The 24,775-nt window shown below is 41.2% G+C and overlaps 1 protein-coding gene across 3 annotated transcripts; it reads right to left on the reverse strand.

Moving 5' to 3' along the window:
• Positions 1 to 586: 586 nt before the first annotated feature.
• SGK1 (serum/glucocorticoid regulated kinase 1) lies at positions 587 to 19,436 on the reverse strand. 3 transcript variants are annotated; one of them, XM_055535687.1, is made up of 12 exons: positions 19,347 to 19,436; positions 5,854 to 5,929; positions 5,331 to 5,406; positions 4,814 to 4,918; positions 4,627 to 4,710; positions 4,394 to 4,525; positions 4,017 to 4,129; positions 3,556 to 3,679; positions 3,023 to 3,118; positions 2,412 to 2,567; positions 2,219 to 2,308; positions 587 to 1,801 (listed from the first exon to the last, which is right to left on the reverse strand). In XM_055535687.1, exons 2-12 carry the CDS (start codon positions 5,922 to 5,924, stop codon positions 1,634 to 1,636), a joined length of 1,215 nt encoding a protein of 404 aa, XP_055391662.1. In that variant the 5' UTR covers positions 5,925 to 5,929; positions 19,347 to 19,436; the 3' UTR covers positions 587 to 1,633. The 3 variants fall into 3 exon arrangements, with proteins under 3 accessions (XP_055391662.1, XP_055391659.1, XP_055391661.1); XM_055535684.1 differs by lacking the exon at positions 19,347 to 19,436 and adding an exon at positions 6,952 to 7,210; XM_055535686.1 differs by lacking the exon at positions 19,347 to 19,436 and adding an exon at positions 6,075 to 6,225.
• Between the last annotated feature and the right edge of the window lie 5,339 nt (positions 19,437 to 24,775).

Raw genomic sequence — 24,775 nt, forward strand, 5'->3', positions numbered from 1 at the left:
GGCTCTGTAAGGGCAGAGATGTGTCAGCTTTGCTCTTGCTTTATCTTCAGTACTTAGAATAGAGCTTGGTCCAGTGAAGGCATTCAAGTATTTGTTAAAGAATTACCTGTTACTTCAGACAAGACAAAGGTCGGGACAAATAGCCAACTTCACAGGGCAGGCAATAAACATAGGGAACATTACTTCATGACTGTCCTTGAGGCAGTTAAATGGACAAGGATTTGTTTGGATGGATTTGTGGATAATGACTGACATCATAGAATGCTGGTAAAGCCCCCAGATAGAAATTGGCTTTAGGGAATTCCCTGGTGGTCCAGTGGTTAGGACTCAAGAGTTTCCACTGCCAGGGGCACGGGTTTGATCCCTAGTTGGGGAACTAAGATTCTGCAAACCGCACAGTGTGGCCCGAAAAAAAAAAAAAAGAGAGACTTTAAGACTGCCCTATTCTCTTCTGGAGTCAGAGGCTGATGCTTCTTGAGGAAGCGAGTTACTATCAATCACAGCAGCATTTCCCTGGTTTTTGATTTTAAATGGATCTACTATTGTTCCCTTAACTGAAATATATAAAATAATGCACAGGACACAATTTCTGTAAATATTTTTCAAGGTTTTATTGCAAACCAAAGTTGGTTTATCACACACACAAAAAGGTGTGTGGTAGGGAGGGGAGAAAGAATTGTACATATTATAACCATGTTAATTACAGTACATTAAAATGGTGGTTTACATTACAAATAAGCCTGTAAGTTTAAATATACTAGTGTTATAACCCAATGTACAGACTTTCTTTATACAATACATACAATTATCAGGAATGCAAAAAAAAAAAACAAAAAAAAAAACACAACATAAATAATGCCCATTTTATAGGTGACATTTTAAACAATGAAAACACCAGGCTCTGACTGACAACTGGGGCATTGGTCCATAAAAACCCTTTCTAAAAATAGAAATATTTGTAGCAGCAATGCTTTCTTTAAGCATCTGGATACAAGTCATTGCAAGACCATTTTCAATAAATTTTAGTTATTAACTATATCTTACAAAAAAAACACAAAACAACCAGTCTACACATAAATTTATCTTCCAAATATGGAAGAAACAAACAATGTCCCACGTTGTAGTGCCCTGCAAGTGTCACATTGGTGCTTATAACTGAGTCCTTCTGTGAGCAAGCATACCACACTCATACGGCAGATCACACAGGGAGTCCACAAGGAGAAACAGAGAACGAAAACACTCGGCAACAGGAAAAGCTTTGGAGCTAACACGATCTCATCAGAAAAGGCACATTTCATAAGATTCGTTATCGTGGCCCGGACAGACCTCCAGAAGCTCCTTCTCAGAACAGCCTCCGCCTGCCCATGAGACCACTGCATCTGTCTCGGGCGGCCCTCTACTGCTCATTTCAGAGATAGCACCACATTGGAAGGAAGAATAAAGAGGAAACTCTCACAAGCTCACTGAGGAGGATGTGCTCTCCGAAAAGCTTCCAGCAAACAGTGTGCAATAAGACTGCCAAGATGTGCAAGCTTCCAGGGATGTGCAAATTCTCTTTTAAGATGTCCTGTCAGCTGGCAGCTCTGCCAAAAGGTTAACTAAAAAAACCCTTTGCAACCAACCCTAAGACCGTTCAGAGGAAAGAGTCCATGGGAGGTGCATAGGAAAAGCCCAGGAAGGCCTCAGCCGCTTCCTTGACGCTGGCTGTGAGCAGGAGGCTGTCCGGGGACCGGCCGATGGAGTTGGGGACCGGCTCTTCGGTGAACTCAGGATCAAAGTGCCGCAGGTCGCTGGGTCCGCTCTGTTGCAGGAAGAGGAAAACAAAACAAAACATGCTCCATGTCAAGAATTCACAGTGGAGACAAGGCAGGGAAATTCTTCCCTGCCTTGTGCAAGCTGCCTGTGCAAGCTTTAGGAGCTATATAGAGACCATCACAAACCATTTCAAGCACAAAACCCACAGGCCATGTAAAGTTTAAACTATGAAGGTCATGTTTTCTGTCTGTCTTTTGCTACTTTAATTTATAAATGTGTTGAAAAATTATGTGAGCTTCATTGAGATAGAAGTTCTACTTTTTCTGTGGGTAAAATAATGGTTTATGAATAAAATATCTGCCAATTTATTCCTTGGGGGGCCCCCCACCCCCACCGGTGCCATCACCTCTGCCTTAAAAGAGAAGCCCTTGGGTTTCCATACATGCCCAAGAGAGCTACTCACCACATTTGGGTTAAAAGGGGGAGTAATCTTCTTATTAATGAGATCTTCCCAGTTAATCAGGGAGAAGAAGACATGATTCTTAATCTCCATCTGTTGAGAAAGAAACATGAATTTAGATGCCTGAAATTCAAGAAGGGCAGTGAGGTCTAGTGCTCTAGCCAGACAGCCCAGGAGGACAGGAAAAGTGACTCACAAAGTCATCCTTGGCACCCAGCCTCTTTGTCCTGTCCTTCTGCAGGAGGCCTTCCAGGACATGTCTTGCAGAGTTTGTAATATTTGGCTTCAACTGGAGGGGCTTGTTCAGAATGTTGTCGTACATCTCAGCTGTGTTACGGCTATAAAAGGGAGGCTGAAAGAAGGGGGAGGATTACTTACTAGTCAACTGGAAGTTCTGGAGAACACTCATTACCAGTAAAGACTTAGACTGTAATGCATGAAGCTGGATTTGACAGTCTATCACTTGATAGGTTTTCTTTGCCCTGGATTTTTCAGTGTCTGTATTTTGCCACCCTGATGGGGGGGCGGGGGTAGATGCTAATAAGCCATGTTTTTCACTCTCACATACATTAAGTGTGGTCAAACCTAGTAAAGTGTGAACTTAGAAAAATCCACTAGGTAAGGGTTTATCTTAAGACACCAATAATTTAACCAATATGCCTGTCACATCAGCATTTGTTAAGCTTACTGATAAAGGGAGAGTCATGATGATCAAGTCTGCAAAAGGGTTTGTGTGCTCAGATGAGTCTAGAGGGAGAAATGTATCAACCCAGGGCAATATTCCCCGATTCTCAATGGGCTACTCACCAGGCCATACAGCATCTCATATAAGACGGCCCCCAGGCACCACCAGTCCACGGTTCTATCATAGGGCTGCTTATGAAGCACCTCAGGCGCCAGATACTGAAAGACCAGGAAAAGAGAGTTCAGAGCCCCTGAAACCAGGCACTGCCAAGGCCAGGGGTGCGCCTTCAAAGGGCTGAGACACACTGGGTCTTCTTGGAGGATATATTTCTCTAGACTACTTCCTGATAAAATTGATGCCTTTGAGGCTGACTGTCCACTTATACATCCTGATATTTAGAAAGCTAGTGGGTACCCCTCAGCTATCTTGAAAATTTAGAAACCTTCTATGACCATGGATCTTATCAACAGCTCATTTTAATTAAAGCAACATGAAGCTATGGAATTTCTCATGCCTCCAAGAGTACATGCATTTTACTTGCACTGAACTGGACTAGAACACTTCTAAGAATACTTTCAGTAGTTCAAGGCACTAGTGCAATGATCTCCTCCTGGAGGAGTGGGTAGACCAGGCACCAAATCAAGAGTGTGCCTACCTCGGGCGTGCCGCAGAAGGTGGATGTTGTGCCATTGTGTTCAATGTTCTCCTTGCAGAGTCCAAAGTCAGTAAGGACAATGTGTCCTTGTGAATCTAGCAAAATATTCTCTGGTTTTAAGTCTCTGTTTAAAAAAAAAAAGTAGTCACGTAAATTAATTTCACTGCATGAGTAATTCTCTGTAAAGATCATTGCTAGGGCTGTTAGAAGCACTTTATATTCACTGTAGCTGTGTTAGTAAATCTAAAAGGGAGTCCTTGTTCTGTTAATCTATTCTGAATTAGGCACAATCCATATTGGCTAGTTGCCTAGTAGAAGGGAGTCAAGACCAGTCACATGCTGGAGATCTGGTTTTAGGTGAACAAGTTATGCCTGAACACAAATTATTTTAAGGTTCTGTCAAAGCTTGGCCTATGGTCTCCTTTACACCAGAAGGGCACCTTAAGAGCTCTTCAACTCACCTATAAACGATGTTCAGAGAGTGCAGGTAACCCAAGGCACTGGCTATTTCAGCAGCATAGAATCGAGCCCGTGGTTCCAGGAAGCATCGCTCCCTCTGGAGATGGTAGAACAACTGTAGAAGACGGAACAGAGTTAGCCTGGGTTGCCAAGCCAGAGGACAATGCATTGAATCAGTCTTGACATATATATAACTAAAGAGGACAATGGCAGGAAGCAGCCCTAAATAGTCTATTAACTATCTGAATGCTGGCAGGTTAAGGGAAATGCTAATTCTGTTAATTTTCTCCTAACTATCTTTTACAAAGTTCCCTCTCAAATTAAATGAAGTGGGCTATGCCCAGACTCCCAGGGGTCAGTTCGCATCCCCTTCACTCACCTCTCCACCGTTAATATAGTCTAGGACGAAGTACAGTTTGTCGGCCGTCTGGAAAGAGAAGTGAAGGCCCACCAGGAAAGGGTGTTTCACGTTCTTCAGGAGAACATTCCGCTCCGACATAATATGCTTTTCCTAGAAAAAGGACAATGAAGATTTAGTGGCAAATTTCAACTTGGCGCCAAGATTCCAGTTTAATGTTTAGTGAACGTGTTATCTCCAAGCCCAGCTCATACCTCCTTCTTTTTCAGGATTGCCTTCTTTTGTAAAACTTTAACTGCATAGAATGCTTCTTCTGCTTTGTGTCTTGCCAGGAGAACCTGAAATTTAAATTAAAAATCATTTTCTTGTTCACATCCAGGGAGAATGTAAAATTAGCGTATGAAAGACTATAAACAATGAGAGCTTCAGACGTGAAATTACCTTTCCAAAACTGCCTTTTCCAATTACTTTCAAGAAGTGAAAGTCAGATGGTTTAGCATGAGGATTGGATGATGGGCCCAGGTTGATTTGCTGAGAGGGACTCGGCTGGAAAATAAAAGGTTTTCCTTTAATTTTTTCCTTGCTTCAAAGGAAGATTGCGATAGTAAAGTACAGGCAGTGTAAGAGATGGGATATCTGCAAATGTCTAGGCAGGTCCCCAGACGTCTATAAACACATTTCAAAATACCTTTTGTCCATACATGTGCATATTGCAAAACAGAGTATGGAAATTGTACACAATCGTGCTGTTCTTAAGCAGGTAACACTTTTATGAAATATGCCTTTCAAAATGCTCCACTGATTCATACTTAAGTGCTTATGTCAGTTGTCTGCTATGAACTAACAAGGCATTCCTGCCTTGATACTAACTAAAATGCTATTTTAATTCATCCACGTAGGGAAACTGACTCATTTTTAAGATCCCTCTATTGATGTATCACGAATAGAGAACACTTACTGGAGGAGAAGGGTTGGCATTCATAAGCTCAGGCTCCTGAGGTGGGGAGATTTTCAAAATGGACTGAACTTCAGGGCTGCAGAGAGGAAAGGAACAACTTAGAACATCCTAACTCGCCACAAGGGGGCAGACCACACCAACAGTGAATTTCTGGCTCAACTTCTCCGGAGGATTCAGCGTTTAAACTAAAAACACCCGAATCAATTACTGTTAAAGAAAAAAATAGCTAAAATAACAAACCCAGTTAAACACAGAGATGGGGGTTGTTCTTCAAGGAGAGAGAACGTGAATGGGGAAAACATGAAAATTTTACCTTGCATCTCTAGTGCAAGCCAAATCAACAAATTAATTTTAATGTTTTAAATGTCTTCAATAATTAGAATTTAAAGAGAAAAGGGATCTCCACCAGTGGGAAGTCTTTGGCTTCCTGATCAATATATTAATGGGAAGTATATCTTTACTGCTGGTAAATGGAAACTTCACTACTTATTTTTATTTCCCCCAATTCCCCCCGGAAACTTACTGTTTGCATGCATAGGAGTTATTGGCAATCTTCTGAATAAAGTCATTCAGGCCCATCCTTCTCTGTTTCATAAAAGCTGTGAATTAGAGAGGAGAAACGTTTAGACAAAGGCTTTATAACATCCAACGCCACACACACTAATCTGATCCGGGGCATTCAAAAACTTCCACTTCGCGTAACCTAGAAATAACCTAGAAGTCCAGCCGTATCCCTACACTCACCGATGAGAATTGCTACCATGCCTCTCATTCTGGAGTAAGTGAGGGTGTCTCTCGCAGCCTCGGTTTTCACCGTCATCGCCAGAGAGAGAGCCCAGGGAGTCGTTACAAAAGGGAGACCGGCTCAGCCAACACTGCGCTCAGGCCCCGTCTCCTGCTTTATAAGCGTTGTGCCGCCGCGGGGGCGGGACCCACGCGACAACGAGTAAGCAGAGCTGTCCGGCCCCTCCCTCGGCCCCGCCCCCAGATGCCGCGCGGCTCGACTGGCGGCAAAGCGGTCGGCTGCGGGCGGTTCCTCCCCCGACGAGAGGGCCAGCCGGGAGCAGGGGTTGGGGGGCTCGGGGACCGCCCCGGGAGGGCCAGGCCGGGCACCGTTATCCGCCTCCCTCGGCTCCCGGGCTGGAGACTGGGAAAACCGCAGGCGGAGGGGGCGGAGGGAGGGAGCAGCCGGGGTAATTTTCCACCTTTCTCATTTATTCCGCCTTGCGAGGAAATCAGAGTCGCGGCAGATCAGGAAATCAGAGCGGTTTCTGCCCGGTGCGCGGCGATCGGGGTGGCTCTGTGCCCACTCTGGTTTCTCAAACCCTCAGTTCGGATTCACCCCCTGCCCCGGCGCCGACTTTGATCCTCTCCCGTAATTCACAAGGCAGTCTCCCGAGCCCTCGCTGGGCGTGCAGCGCACCATCAACAGTTACTTCAGGCGCAGAGCGGCAGCGCCGGCCTTATCTTCAGAGTCAGCGTGGTGCCCGGGCTCCCGCCGCCCTCCTTCCCTGGTCCCATCCTCAGTGCAGCCCCAGATACCTAGCCCTTCTTTCCCGATCCGAGCAACTAGTGGAAGAGTGCGCAAGGCAAGTCCCCGCGTGGCGGCAGCGGCGCTTACCCAGTCCGGTCAGCAGGAAGGACTCGCTCCTTTTCTGCGCCTCGGCCCTCTTTTTGTGGCGGGGCCGAAGCAGGGACTCGAGCCGGGCCCTGGTCAGCGCGCCCTGCATCTCCCCCATGGGCAGCGGCGGCCGGGCGCGCAGCGGCTGGGGCGACAGGAGAACACTGACGTTTCCTTGAAGGAGCCGCCGTGACTCAAGCCGGGCAAGATTTCCTGCCCCGCGTCCCAAAACAAACAAATGGCCCTTGTGCACGGCCGAGCCGCTTCCGAAAACGCCTTTTTTGTGCTTTTGGCCCAAGCCAAGCAAGGCTGAAAAATCCCAGAACTTGGAAGAGGAGGAAGGAAGGAAAGAAAGAGGGAAGGGGGAGGGAGAGAGGTCAGGAATGTGGAGGGGAGGGGGCGGAAATAAAATTCGTCTCTGCACTAAGGGGAAAAAAAAATCTACATTTCACTTTTTTTTTTTCCTAATGTAATCTTTGGGAACATTCTGTCCTTTCCGCATGTAATTTTTCTCCTTGCATTTTTAATCCCTGCCATGCTAAGAACACGTGAGGAGGTGGCAACTTAGGGGGCCGACCTGGCGTGACCCCGGATTGGTGCGCAGCCGGCACCACGGGCACCATCGACTCCCGAGGTTCCCTCTCCCGCTCCCCGAACTGAAAACTCCGCTAGGTCGCACCCCATAGTCTTAGTTTGTACTCGTCTTCCCTAGCCCTCCTCCGGTTTAATTCAGGGCAGACCCTGGAGTTTTACCACCTTGCTCTTTCTCACGAGTCCCTGCCTGGTAACTGTGACTCCCGAAAGATTAGCCGGGCGCCTCCTCCGCTCCAAAAAGCAAATGAGGGAGAGGAGCGCTGCAGAACCCCCGTGCGGTGCCTTCCAGTAACCCTGCCGCTCGGAGATGCCTGGGAGCTGCAGCTTGACCGCCGGTGCGAGGACTCGCGCCAGCGCCGGCAGGGAAGCCAGGAGCATAGCGACTGGGCCAGGAGCCAAGAGGGGGCTGCAAGCTATTAAGTTCGCAGGGTCGAGCGCCTGGCGCTGGTCAGCGGTGTCTGCGGCGGCTGCCCTGCCATGACCCCTTACTTGCCAACGGCCGTGCCATTTTAAAGTTGCCTACTGGATCGGACACATTCCGAAATACCAGCTGTCACACCAAGAATAGCCTGTGAAGGGGTTTTTCTTTAGTCTTGGGTAGGAATTTGTTTTGCAGGCACAACCACCTCATTTGCCCGAATGTGATCTGTAGCCTCAACTGCTTTTTGGTTTGTTCAGTTACAACAGCCCGAAACTGGCAGAAGAAAACAACACATCCTGGAGACTTGGCTGGGAGATTTTGCTCAGCACCCACTCTTTAAAAAGCACTTAACTACTGCCTGAAAGGGACACTTCCAACCCAAAGCAAGGTTTTTAGGAAACTCCAAATCACAGAAACTGGCCCATTTCTGCTTCCTCTTCCATGGATTAATCATATAACATGACTCTATGATTGCCTGTGCCCCCATAGCCCATGCTGCACCTCAACAAGTCTAGCCTGGGGCCTGCTCCCACGAGGTTCCTTCCCTCTTTGAGAAAGTCAAAATTTGAAGAATGCCCAGAAACACCAAACTGCACCAAAGTTTCTGCCAGTTTTTTTTTAAACATTGAGAAACTTCCAGAGACTCACTTTCTGTGCCCTCCCCATGCCAAGTAACCCCACATCTTCTGCAACATCTTTGATCTACCCATTCCATCCAAATGATAGTAATAAAAGCTGACAAACCTTTCAAAGGGGATTTTATAGCCTCCTCTTTCATTCTTCAGGTTGCCTAGGATATGAAGGTTGGTGATTCCTTTCTGGAGGCTGGAGGTAGAGCTTAGTTATGGCTAGAGTAGCCTCCCTGCTATGTGCCTTAAGACTGAAAGCTGGGATGACAAGGGAGCATGACTCAGAGGCAACTGTCCCAGCTTTGTTATGAACCCCACTATATATAAAGGCAATTTCCATACAGGAAGGGAGCAAGCTACAAAGTTCACCACTGGGCCACTTTATTCCCTTCATTGCAACATCACCCAGAAAATTATAGTCATCAGTGTCCTGGGTTTATTACACCCCCAGCAAGACACACAAGAAATGTAACCTGACTGATTATCATCACAAATCAGTGCAGAAAAAATTTAAAACACATGCACAGGGTTCATTTTCTCTCAAAGACGCTCTTTCCCGCATTCCAGGAGGAACGAGGAATTTAAGTCAGAGGGCTCTAAGTGGAATAGAGAAGAGGCACAACCATATGATTTGTGGTTGGAACCGAAAGGCCTCCTCTGATGTGCTCACCCCTCCCCCTCCCCTAATGTACAGCCTTTGGAGACAGACGGTCTGCTAAACTTATCATTTAACGGGGAGAATCAAGTTGTTGAGACTGGCTTTTCTTCCAACCGGATACCTGGTGGGTGGAGCAGGCGCCCCCTGTTCTGTCCCAGCAACCTAGTAAGACTTCCGAACAGGAAGGTGACACGCGGCGGCGGGTGGATGGGGTGGGGGGAGGTAGGCGGGGAAACGGCGTGTGACGCGCGCCTAACTCTGCACAGGCTTTAGGTTGTCCTGTGGCCACTGTTGCGACGCTTGATCTGTTCTTCCTTCCCGTCGCCAGCCTCTTTCTTTGGTTCAGATAGTGCTCCCACCGGGAGGAATCCGGCCCCTTCCCTCCCACTCCGTGGAGGTGAAGTGGCCGCAGTTGCGTCACCAGAATCTGTCCGTAAATACAGTCTAGAGGGCGCTCGCGTTCTCCCGGAGAAGAACTCCCGAAGGAGCGTTTCCCCTACTTCTCTCCTGGGGCTTAATCAGTTCCAGGTAATTCCTCTACAACACATCACGCAAAGAAAATATATAGACGGCTAGATATGAGATACGCTAATCACCTCCCCACTCCTCCATGCCAATTGTCGCATTTATTCCTCATATTGGGAAAACTGCAATCAAAACTCCCAAACGGGAATTATTCACCAAGACGTAACGTTTGCACTGAAACAAAACATTTCTCAATATATGTGTATCTTAATACGAAAATTATTTTAGCTTTTCTTCTTAGTAAGTAAAATTTTTCCTGATTGATGAATTACAAATACTGCAACCTGAGAGCTTTACTGAGATTTGACTGTTTCCATTTAATTTAAAGGCCCAGAAAACAAATTCTTGGTATTTCTCAACATATTAGAGAAAGTATTTTGAAACATAAAAGGACTTAACTTTTTTTTTTACTGTTAAAGTGTTTTAATGTCAATGTAAAATAAAAAAATGGTTTCACTAGCAAATTTCAGACACAGACATTGATTTCTAAAATGATCTATCTTCTTTTCAGAAGTCTAAATATGAAAACATACAAATCTTAGGGATTTAAAAAGATACGGTATTTTTCCCCATTTTAATACAACTGTAATTTACAAACATGCAAAATAATTAAGTTCCCCTCTTGAGTTACTTGTTTAATGTATTGGCTGTGTTAGTCTTCAATCCTTCATTCTTAGATACAATATCTTCCATTGATAATAGAGCAATATAATTATTTCATATTGCTCAAAGTGTCATAAATTCTAGAACAATCCTGTGCACAGTTTAGGGTCCCATATTTATTGGTTTATTGGTTAGTACATAGAAAATCTTTTCCTTGGAACATCACCAAAGAAAGTACATCCAGAAAACATAATTATTGCTCTAGAGAGCAACAAAATGGATTAGTTTTTGTTGAAGCTTGTCACCTAGTACATGTCTTTTTTTACTGTATTCATCAAATAGAAAATGATGATGACAAATGAGCCTATTCAAGATAGCTATTACTAGCAATAATAGTAATAGTAATAATGGTTGGATGGCATCACCAACTCAATGGACATGGGTTTGGGTGGACTCCGGGAGTTGGTGATGGACAGGGAAGCCTGGCGTGCTGTGGTTCATGGGGTTGCAAAGAGTCGGACAGGACTGAGCAACTGAACTGAACTGAATTATTAGCAATGGTGGTTAAATCCAAGTCTATTTATAGAACACAGGTTCTATAGTGATTATCACCTTCCCTGTTCGTAATGGCCAAAATTGACATGCATAAAGGAGTTAGGAATGTGATACAGCAGATAACCAAGAGAACACATTATCTAGAATAATAGTGTTGAGTTATTAAAACCCACAAAACTACAGGCTTTATTTATGCAGGGCTTATTTCTTCCCCTTAGACAGTGGTTTTGAATAAACAACACTATGTACTGTAAGATCCTTGGAACAGAGTTTTGTTAAATAATGGACATGTAGCTGTCTAGTCTGCAGACCTTACTTTGTTTCCTCTAACAGCATTTGTTCTTTATTAAGGATTAAGCAAGTTCTTTTACTTCTGAGTTGGACAGATGATAGGCAAAATTGTGAAGTAACAATACTTGCTTTGAAGGCCAGATTTATCTCCTTCCAGTAGCCTTCCTTTGTCACTGAAGTAGACTTCTATGCCTCTTCCACATCCTACCCATGGCAGTGGCATACCCTGTGGTCCCCCAAAGTCTGAAATATTGCCTCCTATCTCCTTCCTGTCAATGCCAACTGCTGTAAAGCCCTGCTTTCAGCTAATCATCACAGGAGATGTTGAACTGATCCATCCTTCATCTCTTCCTTCCTTCCTCCCCCACTGCCTCCTTCCTTTCCATTTATTCATTCCTGCAAGCATTTAGCAAGCATGTATCAAGTAAGCAAAAATACTGGTTTGGCCAAAAAGTTTTTTCAGGTTTTTCCATACCATCTTACGGAAAAATCCGAATGAACTTTTGGCTAACCCAATATTAAGATCAAGGAACATAAATATGAGTAATATGGTTATTTAACTTCTAAGCACTCATTCTAAGTGGGGAGATAGACACATAAATTATGATATGACATGATGACTATTAAGACAAAAGAGTTTGAGAAATCTGCCATAGAACAAAGAGGAATTTTCTACTGGGGAGGGCAGTGGACTCAGAATTGTTGAGGAAGGTCTCCACAAAGAAGTGATATTTGGGTTGATACTGGAAAGACCAACTAGGTACAAAAGAGAGAAGTCAATCTAGGCAGAGGAAATAGTGTGAGCACCAAACTTTAAGGTGTTGTGTAGCATCTCTTCATAATTTGGAAATATGGTCCTTAGTCAAACCTTACACACAAGCAAATGAATATGGCCCTCTTGCTGCTACTGCTGAAGTGTGAAAATAGCACTTTCAGGTGAAATAAAAAATATCTTAGCTGCCTCTCCCCTCTTCCTCTCACTGCACCCCACCCCTCTTCAATAATATGGAATTAATAATGTCTTAGAAAACATATTCATTTGAAGGAGTGCTGATTATTAGTCTGCAGAGGCACTTCTCTATCTGATACAGCTCTAGGCATGGTGGAACTCCTTGATTCATTCATCCACAGATTCTTCTAGAACTATGCATCAGACATTGTGCTAGATGCAGGAGATACAGTAGTGAACATGATCTCACCTGGTAGGGGGCAGGTGCAGAATTACCTTCAGAGGTAGATTGAGTCCTATTGTGAATAGATCTAAAAGCCACCAAGGAAAATCCCTTTTAAGTAGCAAAACATTACAATGTGTTTTGAAAAGTTAATTCAAAGCAAAATGTGATTGATCACTCAACTATTACTCACTCCTTAAAAGGATACTTGCTTTTTTTTCTACCCCATCTCATTGAAAATGAGCAAATTTGCATACACAGGCATATATAAAAAAGTGCTGGAAGCTGGAGTGGGGAAATTTATGTAGTTGGAAGATGGATGAGTGAAAATTTAGACAAGCATAGTTATAATCTAGTAGGCGTGTGTGCATGCTAAGTCACTTTAATCACGTCTGACTCTGTGACCCTATGGACAGTAGCCTGCCAGGCTCGTCTGTACAAAGGATTCTCCAGGAAAGAATACTGGAGTGGGTTGCCATGCCGTCCTCCAGGGCATCTTCCCAACCCAGGGATGTAACCTGAGTCTCTCATGTCTCCTGCATTGGCAGGCTCTTTACCACTAGCATCACCTGGTATGGGCCACTTAATCTGCTGGGTCAAGGTCAGAGCGGCTGGATGGGAATTCCTTCAAAGGCTTGACAAGGTTACCCTCTTTGTTTTTCAAAGTCCTTTGTCCTCCCTTGGTCTCCATGCACACAATGTTCCAGAGTAGGCAATAAAAAAACTAAATGCCATGATAACAGAATAAATTCTTACTACCAAATGTTTGAAGTAAAAGCTAAATTTTAAGATGGAAAAAGCAGAGAGTAAGCCAAAAGCTAAACCAAGGGAGTTTTTGCTTGCTCAAGGTGGATAGGAGATAATAGAACGTAAATATGGGTCCACTGAGAAAGGAGAATCAATCAAAGCAGGTCAGAGATGACAAGCAGCACAAAAGATACATCTTCTAGTTGTTTAGCTTTATCCTTCGTTACAGAGAGAGGTACAAACTCCAACCGATGGTGGCCTGTTCTTTAATCCTTCAGGCCTCCATGGAGCACCTCTTTTGTGCCAAGTCCTGGATCTAACAAGGATGCCCGAGATGAGCAGTGTTGCTATACTCAGAGAGGGCAAAGTCTGTATTTAAATTGTTAAATTTTGAGCAGCACTTTCCCAAAAGCACAAGTATGCTTACATATATTTCTACTTTTCCTAAGGCCCTGCTATGCCTTAATGCCATTACAATACAGGCTTGGGCATGTTGGACCCTTTCGATTATCTACTTTCTCAAGTGAATGTGCAAGAAGTTTTCTTGCAACTCTCATACTGTACAATTCTGTGATATCTAGGAAAAGATAAATCTAAAAAGGAGCTTCTGAAGGCCCATGTCATGTGGCTTATTTTAATAATGCTCCATAGTCAGCTAATCCTTTGCATGCCTCTCCCCTCCCTCCATTGTCAAGGATTTTGTGCTGTTAGTTATTTAAATCTCAAGGGTCTTATTTAACTCTCAGGTGTCTCTCTGGGCTTTGAGTTCCTTGAAGACCAGGCAACACAAACAAGTCATGTTGCTCCTCTGCCTAGCTATTACCTATTAGATCCTTCTTTCCCCTTTCCCTTCCAGATTTGTGTCATCTAGCCTAGCTGTTCTTGCAGACCAAGCTTGTATCTGGCTCAGAGAACCTTGTGCTGTGTCCTTCACCTGGAATGCTTCCCTCCCTGAATGCTCACGTGACTGGATCCTTCTTGACATTTGTCTCTCAGAGTCAACACCACTTACACAGCGTCACTCACCCTGTTTCAGTTATCTGCATATTAGTTTTATTAGCTGACTTTTTGAGCATTTGTTATATATCTCCCCCAACTAAAAAGTAGTCTCTGTGAGCCACGGATAGTACCTATCTCTTCAGCAGAGTATCACTGATTTAAATGTTAATCTCACACAAGAAATAGTCTCTTAGAAACATCTAGAAGTGTTTGACCACATACCTGGAAACTACGGCCCAGTGAAATTGATACATAAAACTACCAACAGCCCAGCTTGGACCCTTGTCAACTTGGACCCATATTCATCTCCTTAAATCTCACTTAATCTCTATAAAAGGACAGTGACAAGGTCATGTTTCTACCTGACATGATGCAACTATCCTGCATACCCAAATCCTACTAATCCTTTCGCTTAGAAGAGGATGCAAAGTCCTTGCAGGTTGTTGACTGTTTTTCTTGAGCATGAATTGGTCTTATAGTCCCATGTCTCCTTCCAAACAAAATGAGGAACTCCTCTTAAGTTCTGCACACAGAAAGAATTCTCCTTCACTACTGGCCCCCAGCTATGTCCCAGAAATGGGGTATCATATTGGAGCTATCCACTTTTGTGATCAAAGCCGAGGACTCGCTGATTTTGCCAGGAACTCTGTGGTGTCCTCTATCACATGAGGGTAGGACACAACTTCATCTCACACCGTGATACGAAAATGCAAGAACCCACAGACTCGATACTAAGCACCTAGATTTTTATTTCCTGAGGTTTCTACATCTCCATTTGCTTTTTCTTAGTGCTTGGTAGATTTGGGTACGTTTCATTATTTTTAAAACATTCCTGGCTGACTTTATTATTTGGGTTCTGTTGTTTTGTAGCCCTCCCACTCTCTTTTTAGCTAATAATTTATAATATTCTTTGTAAGCCTATGAAAATTGGGCACTGCAACAGTCCATCGAGCAAAAATTCCAAGAAAGATCACTGTGATGCGCTAATTATACTATCTGACATCTACGTAATATAATTTGAAAATATTGAGTAAATGTATGGAAGGCATTGTCTTGACACTACACAATTTTTGTGGGACATTCAGAAGGTCACCTAAAGCACATATTATATTTTACGCAATGGCAGCACAACTTGGTAATGAGAAGTAGGCAAATACCCCAGATGTCAGGGTATGACTTCTTTAGACCTTCTGATGCCTAAAAAGCCCTGACTTCTTCTTGATCTGCTACTTTGGGAGGTGCCCATTATATCTCTATAATTGGCTGTTCTTAGAATTGCAGAAGTTATGGCAGGAACCCCATTTCCCGACAGCTTTTCTTAAAGTTTTAAAGCTCATCCCCAACTGTGAGACCAAAAATCTCATTGATCTTGTCACCCCTAGCAATGGCTCCCTCAGCTGAGCAGGAATTTTAGGAATTCGTGTACATGTTTATATTTTTCTAGTAACTTGAGACACTGAAGGGCAGAATTATTTTGTGTAATTGTCTTTCATTCCTTCCAAACATATGCCTTGCTTACAATCAGTGTTCAATAAATATTGGGTATATTTGATGGATAAATCTCTTTGCTGGACCCAACATAATTTCTCCTACTTATCTTTATTTCTCAGATTAAAACCCTACAATGGACATTAATAGATTCAGTTGTTTGCTTAGATTATACATTTCAGTGAGAAATGTTTATTCTAGATTTGTTAATAAGAGTACATTTATTTTTATTTTTATTATTATTTCCTTGATCAGAACGTCCACAATTAGCCATTAGTACAAGTGTTAGTTGCTCAGTTGTGTCCAACTCTTTGCCACCTCATGGACTGTAACCTGCCAGGCTCCTCTGTCCATGGAATCTTCCAGGCAAGAATACTGAATGGGTTGCCATGCCCTTCTCCAGGTAACCATTGGAGCCTAATTTTCTAAGAGCATATGGTCATCCCATCAGATAATTTTGATAGCACTCGTTTGTTTCGGAGTTGGGATTATTGAATGCTTTTAACAAGATTAGTTATTTTTCTGTCTCTGTCTCTGTCTCTCTTTCACACACACACACACACACACTCAGACATAAAACTGTTTGGGAATTCCCTCGTGGTCCAGTGGTTACGAATCTGCCTTGTAGCATGAGGCACGTGGGTTTGACTCCTTTTCTGGGGACTAAGATCCCACATGCTGTGGAGCAACTAAACCCCTAAGCAGCATCAACTGAGTCACCACTGCAAGGGAAGATCCCACATATCCCAACAAAGACCCGCAACCAAATAAATAGATATTTTTTTTAAAAAAAGGAAACTGATGGTTTGGCCAGATGTTTCAGGTATATTAACTACTTCTTTTATTTATTTTTCCATGTTGTTTCATAATCACTACTTCACAAAAGGTATAAATAACATCTAAAGGAATAAAAATAAGCTTTCTTTTAAGATCACAAGAAAATTACAGAGAAGAAATTAAACAGATGTGAGCAAAAGATAGGAATCATGAATAATACTTCCCTTTCTACACTAAATAAATATGGTCACTGAAGAAGTTACTATGGTATTATTTGTTTATAGAATTTTATACTTAAAAACTGCCTTATATTCCATCCTCATTTATAGAAGATTTAAAAGATATCAGACTATTACTAGCATTAATATCTACAATGATTCTACTTCACAATTCATAAACTATTCCTTAAAAATCTAAAGCCTTAGAACACAAACATAGATCATCATGAGAAACCTATTTGAAATTCATTCTTCAAATCATGTCGTTTCTATGTACCAACATAAATCCAGTTTGCCAAGTTCTGTTTAATAAGTCTTTGAATTTACCTTTTAAAAGTAAAAGCGTTTTCCCTTTTTCTCTTTACCTCCTTGTAAAGACTGTACTTTTATATCCACAGCTACTCTTGTAAGCAGCACTGACGGCCCGCAGCCTTCTGACTTTCCTTTTAATTATAACAAATAACCAAAGAGCAGAAAGGAGCCCAATGTACATAATTTCTGTCTAAGCCCCACTTACCACTTTCCTCTACCTCCTTTCTATCTCTTTCCACTTTCCATATTCTTTTCTTACAACTTTCATTATTTAAGATCATCAGTTTCTATAAGGTTAACAGGAACCTTATAAGATACTCCAAAATGACTATTCTTTTTCCATTTCTTTTCTTAAAACAGTTATAGATAATTATGTACATGTATATGTAATATACAGTATATGCCATATTAATATTATTTAAATGTTAAAATTTTAGAATTTAAAAAACACTAGAAAGTACATTTCCAGAAAGAGGTCAAAAAAGAACAAATATATCAGATATAAGTAGAGTACTTCCAGGAATAATAGTAAAAGTTTCTAACACAGGTAGTCGTGTTAGAACATGGTCTAACATATTGCCTTCCCAGATGAGCCAATTATTTTTCTTCACAGAGCAATTTTTTTCTGATATTCACAGTCTGCTTTCTGATCATTTATCTCACAAAGAGATTGGGTGATGGCATGTGTCTGGACCATTATAGACCCATTGCCATTTCCAAAAATAACCCCACCACTACTCACCTTAGATCTACTGTATTCATAGGCCATGCGTAGGAAGGCTAGGAGAGTTCATAGCCAGCACGTTAAATGCTCCTTTTCTCTTTGTTTTAAAGTTTGAAACCATTGTGTATATATATGAAAGTTGGAGTTTTTATTTGAACAGCACCTCCAGCCTCATTTCATGCTATTCATAGAATTGTGAACAGATTCCGTTGGTGTTAAAAGGATCCTAGGGACTGTGAACCTCCCTGTGATATTCCTAATAAACATTTATTCAGTTTTCTCTTTTTCACTAGACTTTCCTCTACTTCCAAGGCTATCTCTACCATTGTCAACTAGCATCAGTTATTAGAGTTTTTTCTTAGACTATGTTCAAATATCCTTATAAATTATTTTAAGGAATAGTTCTCCTGCATGTTCTAAAGCCAGGCACTTAGCCAGATGATGCTAACATACTAATAAGCAGAAATGAACATGTTCCTCCCTGTAACTTCCACAGTTTAGGGCATTTATTATAATAGCCAACATTGAATGATTATACTAAGTGGCAGATATTATGCTTTAGTGCTTTCTATACAATTTCTCATTTAATCCTCATAATGACCTTATGAAAAACTGTTATAAACCCCTTATTCATTCTTAAGATCTGAGGCTTAAAGAGATAAACAACAGTAGCTAGTATGAGTCTCTGTGTTGTATACCTGCAACTTACATGATATTATAAATCAGCCGTAGTTGAATAAAAAATTTTAAAAACCACAAAACAAAACAACCAAGAGACTTCCCTGGTGGTCCAGTGGTTAAGAATCTGCCTGCCAATACAGGGACACATATTTGATCCCTGGTGGCTCAGATGGTAAAGCGTCTGCCCGCAATGCGGGAGACCCGGGTTCAACCCCTGGGTCAGGAAGATCCCCTGGAGAAGGAAACGGCAATCCACTCCAGTACTCTTGCCTGAAAAACTCCACAGGCTGTCTGCTGAGGAGCCTGGTAGCCGACAGTCCATGGAGTCGCAGAGTCGGACACGACTGAGCGACTGTCACTTCACTTCACAGGGAAGATCCTACATGCCATGGGCAACTAAACCCCTGCACCACAGCTATGAGCCCACACACCTAGAGCCTGTGCTCTGGCGCACCAAGAGAAGCCACCACGGTGAGAAGCTTGAGCATAGCAATGAGGAGAAAGCCCACGCATAGCTTTGAAGACCCAGCACAGCCAAAAATAAAGTTAAAAAAAAAAACAAACTGAATGCAAGTGTAGGTTCTGATACAAAAAGCTCTACTTTTAACCAGTAAAACAATCTGCCTCTCTGTTTTAAAAACCAATCCTTCATCTGCAGGCAACTATCATGATTTTAACTTGTGTTTACACTATTTTATTCATAGCCTACCAGTGACTGTCTAGTTTGTCTACCTAAGCTTTCAAGGCAGAAAACTCTTGCTTCCTTGTCCATAGAGTGACAGGCAATCTTCCTTGTCCTAGCAGAGTGCCAGGCAGAAAGAGATACAGTATATCTAATTTCTGTAAAACAAACCCCCTCTTTGCCTTAATTTTCTCCTTTTCACAAGTGCCCCACTCAATGGCAAACTCACGGGTCACTTAGAATCTCCTCCTTAACTGCCGTTTCCTCAACCACTTGTGTTCACATTCAAACTACTTTCATTACAAAGCTCCCCACTTACCCTTTTGAAGCAGTAGAAAGAGAATTGGAGGAGTTTCCAGGAGATCTGAGTTTCCAGCTCAGTGTTTTAGAATGTATGACTTAATATTTAGCTTTGGGCAGAGCACTTAACTTCTTTTAAGTGTCCCTCAGGGTTAACACCCATTCATTATAGTTAATCCCTCAGGGCGATTGGAAAGATAAGATTAGGTATGGGAGAACAATTTGATAACTCAAGTATGTTATGTAATTTAATGCCTATAAGAACAGTGTAGCTGAAATATTAACATAAAATTTTCTTTTAAGAGCCAAAATTTTAATAAAGAACTGATTGCCATATGCTTCTGAGGAGAAAAGGTCAGAGTTCTCAGTGCTACATTCATTGAAGTCTATTCCAAAGGCCCCAGCCCTGTCTAAACCATTTTTCCCCCTAAATCCTCTTGCATTTTCTTTTTATTTTCAAATTCACACCTTCATAGAATAAAGGAACTTCAATGTAGGAAAGAATCTTAGAATGGATTTACTTCAATAAATTCTCATTTTACAAATGAGTTTGCTTGGGTCTCCCTGCCCTAAATTTTAATTCTATTTTCATCTCTGAGTATCCCGATTTACATAAACCTCCCTCTTCCTAGTTTCAACTGGATCCATCCTACCCCTTCCTTCCTGTACCTTCACTCCCTAATCCTGCACCCACCCCTCTCTATGGGCCATTTCATCCCAGGGGAAACCCGTTTTCATTATTGTCATTGGCCTATTCTTCTTACATACAATTTTAAAGATGTAAAATCATTTTTCTTCAAATTTTGTAAGCTTTGTCTATCTTTGATGGGGCTAAAATATTTCTGTTATTATGATAAAACAGTCCAAAACCCTTTATTCAAATGATACAGATGAACTTATAGAAGTAGACTCAAAGACACAGAAAACAAGCTTAAAGTTACTAAAGGGGAGTGTAGAAAGAGGGGTAAATTAAGAGTTTGAGATTAACATATACACCAGTAAGACAGAAATATATGACCAACAAAGGCTTACTATATAGCACAGGGAACTACACTCAATATTTTGTAATAGTTTATAAGGGCAAATAATCTGGAAAAGAATACATATGTATATATCTGAATCATACTGTTGTACACATGAAACTAACACAAAATAGTAAATCAACTATACTTCAATAAAAAAATAAAATTTAAAAAAACCTTTTTTTTTCATTTATTTTTCCTATGATATACATATTACCTCCTGACTGTCTCATGTCTATGCATCATGTACTGTAGGACACTTTCTTGGGCAAAAAGAAAGCTGTCAAAAGCTGAATATATCAGCATGTTTAAAATAATAAAATGCATGAGGGCATTTTAACATTAGCTGTAACTAAAATCCACTAGATTTTTTAAAAATCTACTATCACATCACTCTGGTATAAACTTATAAAATGAGAAAAGATTTATTAAAATATGAGAAAAATAACTTCACTAAAATTATTAGGTTGCGTTTAATCTATTTTGTTTATTTATTTTAAGTGAGGGAATTTCTTGATACCATTTCACCTGTTGACCACAATATCATGTCCTTTAATACTATGGAAATCAAAGATCTTAGACATGAAAAGAATGATTTGGATAAAATGGGCACAAGGAAATACTATGATGTGTAAATATTTTAAAAGAATGTTAGGGAATCAGAAAAATCAGCCATTGTGAAAAAATTGCTAGTGTAGCCTTGAGTTTCCCACAGGCACAGTGGTAAAGAACCCACCTGCCAAAGCAAGAGACAGGAGACACAGGTTCAATCTCTGAGTTGGAATGATCCCCTGGAGTAGGAAATGGCAACCCACTCCAGTATTCTTGCCTGGAAAATTTCATAGACAGAGGAGTCTGGCAGACTACAGTCCAAAGGACTCCAAAGAGTCAGACACGACTGAGCTGAGCATGCACAGCCTTGAGTCAAACAGCAGAAATAACAAGTATAATAATTTTGGCCATAATCAAGAGGAAGAGAAAATCATGAGTTTAATGAGGAGAGAAACAGACTTTGCTCTAACTGTAAAGCTTAATTGACACAATTCAAGGGAGAAAGAGGGGGTTTCTCTGGACTGAACTGGCTGAGTCTATAGCCACACCCTTATTCATTCACACACCAGGGAGCAGGACGGTCATGAGATCAGATTTGATAACATTTTGCTGTCAAACTTAAATGCTAGATGCCCATGACTCTAAGTATCCTTAAACAGAAAACTTTTGAAATGACATTTTGTTACTCACTTACTTACAGTAATAAACAACCAGTCCTTGAACTTGGAACCCTCTAAATCAGTGTAAATGGTTAAAGTCATGCAAAACTAAGCATTTTTGGGTTTTTTTGCTATATACGGATCCTTGCTGACAAAGGTGATATTTTATCTAAATGACAAAGCAATGTCTAAGGTTCTTTTCAGTTTGAGGGTTCTTTCCAGTCCAACCATATATTTATTTTCAAAAGGCTTATCAGTGCTATGTGTGATAACATGGATGATGAGCTTCTTAGTTTAGGGAGAAGAAAATAAAAGAATAAACAAGCAATGGGTTGAGAACAGTATGGAATATTGAGTAATGACAAAATAAAATGAACTCTTCTTTCAACCCATAGTTTGCCGACCTTATATACGGCAGGGGGATGAGTTTTCAGGTTTGTAGAAATTACATAATTCTTTCTCCAAATAAGAAGAGTCATCATAAATTGACCACTAACCATATGCTTGACAGAGCTGTAAATTATTAATACCTTTACCTGAATTATCTCCTTTAGCCTTCACAAAAACTGACCTATTATAATATTCTATTTTTGCACGTGAAATCATTTGTGCAAAGTCACACAGGTAATAAGCATTGAACTTAGTGGCAAACTCAGGAGGCCTTCCTCAAGAGCTCACAACACTAACCACAGCAGAAGGTCAAGTGTTGAGCAGTTTTCTGCTGATCCATGCAGGGCTCACTGGGAGGCATGACCAGATGGTTTGCTGGTCAGCTCTGATGTGAGTCTGATGTGACTGGAAGAGATGTGGTTCAGGAAACTGAGGATGATTGTGGCTTCCTGATCAAAGATGGTGGGGAATAAATACCAAGTGTGATTTAGAAAAGTTTGAGTTGCAGAGGTAGGGGAAGTCAAAAGCATCCAGGAATGCAGAGTTCTTATGATTATGCCCCTGTCCTTTCCAAAGCCTAGCACCATCTTGCTCCCACCAGTCAACATGTGCATGGTTACTCAGTCGTGTCTGATTCTTTAAGGCTCCATGGACTGTAGCCCACCAGTCTCCTTTGTCCATGGGATTTTTCAGTCAGGAATACTGCAATGGGTTGCCATTTCCTCCTCCAGGGGATCTTCCAGGAATGAAACCTGCGTCTCCTATGTCTGCTGCATTCCAGGTAGATTCTTTACCCACTGAGCCATCAGGAAAGCACTTCTCATCCATGACATTATGTGTTATTTGGAATTTCCTGCTGTGGGTAAGGTGAGTTTCACTGAGATAGCTATCTTTTTTAGTTAGGAACTGAGTAAATGAGGTCAGTCTACCTGAGATCTTCATGTATCCACAGATTTTTATTAAATGGTTTATCTCTAATAGTAAGAGGCAAAATCTACACTGGCCAACAAGTATCAGATAGAAGGTTTCCATTGTAGCAGAGTGTGTTTAACTTTTCTCATATTTTCTCATATTTGAGAATCTATTTAAAATTCTCATAAGATAATGCCATATTTGAGGGATGAAACAACTGTTTCCTAGATATTAAATATGAGAGTGTTATGCTTTTTAAGAAAAAAATCTAGAAATTATGTTTTCTTCATTTTAAAAGATCTGTGGAATGAAGTTTTCCCTCTCTTTATATTAATACAATGATCTAATTTTACGTATTCTCTGAAACACTGACATATTTCTGTGGTCCATATGTTTTTAAACTATGAATCATTTCATTTCTACATTTGGTGCAGAATATATTACTGCTCCCGAATAAATATGAATATTCCTCTTTATATTGATTTGTACATCCCCCCAAATTTGCGCTTAATTTTAAAATGTGATGAATCACTATAAAATAGAAAGAGATGATGATAATCCTGAAAATAAAAGGGAAAATTTAATTTTCCGTCTGGGAAAAATTTATATAATAATGAAACTTGCTCTTTAACTTTTGCTTGAATGAAATCTAGACATTTTGAACATCCCAAAGGTAGAACTGCATTTTGTTAAAAGGTGACTTTAAGGAAGAACCCAGGGAGAACATGAAGAAGCTACATTTTCCTACCTGGCAAAACAGGTGCCCACTAAAATCATGGCCCTTGCAAAAGAAACTTTATTATTTAACCACTTCATTATCTGACTTCCTCTAAGTAAAGACTATTATCTGTGTTGCTAATAATAATATCTGGAAAAACACACATTCCAAAAGTGTCGGGAAACTCATCCTACTTTGAAATTCTCATTTAAGTGGATGTTACAGGATACTGCAGGACCAGAGATTGAAAAAGAAAGGTGTGCAAAAACAAACAAATCAGGTTTCAAAGCCTAAAAACAAAGATAATAGGAAAGAGCCTAAACTTGTACAGCCTGTTTGTTTTTTGTCAGAACAAATGCTGGGAATGAGTGAGAGAGAGAATGAAAGAAGTGTGGTGGGAAGATTATGGGTGGTAAATTTTCCATTTCTTTTCTATAATGAACATATGCTACTACTTTTATATTATGTGTTTTTTTTAAAAAAAAAAGCTTTTAAAAATTACTTTTGTTTCTCCCATCACCATATATATATAGGGCAACTGAGCACACCAGCCCCATCCTCTGGCAATCATGCAAAAAGATATTGAGTATGAAAATTAAGGCCATTTCACCAGATTTCAAGGCAAGCTAACCCTCAGTAATTCCCTACTTCAAAACAAAAGATTTTTAAATTTAACTTCTATTTCTATCAAACTATCTTGACTAGTTATCTTCAACACTGAACTCCACTTAAAGCAGTACATCAAGAGACTGTACATTAGAGTAAATGAAAATAAAATACTCTCTGATTATGGGTGGCTTTGAATGGAAATATTCCATTCACTGATATATATTTTCTGGAGGAAATAATGGAATCATTTCATCACCATTATTTTAGGAATTGGTAAAAGTTACCCTAATAAAGGGCTTCCTTGGTGGCTCAGATGGTAAAAATCTGCCTGCAGTGAGGGAGACCTGGGTTTGATCCCTGGGTTGGGATGATCCCCTGGAAAAGAGAATGGTAACCCACTCCAGTATTCTTGCCTGGAGAATTCCATGGACCGAGGAGCCTTGGTGAGCTACAGTTCATGGAGTCGCAAAGAGTTGGACACAAATGAGCAACTAACACACACATACACCATAATAAAATTCATACTGGACCTAGAATATTGTCTTTGTAAAGAATCCATTTGCAGGCTCATAAATTTGCATGTTGC

The sequence above is a fragment of the Bubalus kerabau genome, chromosome 9 (genome assembly GCF_029407905.1).
Source record: "Bubalus kerabau isolate K-KA32 ecotype Philippines breed swamp buffalo chromosome 9, PCC_UOA_SB_1v2, whole genome shotgun sequence".
Lineage (NCBI taxonomy): Eukaryota > Metazoa > Chordata > Mammalia > Artiodactyla > Bovidae > Bubalus > Bubalus kerabau.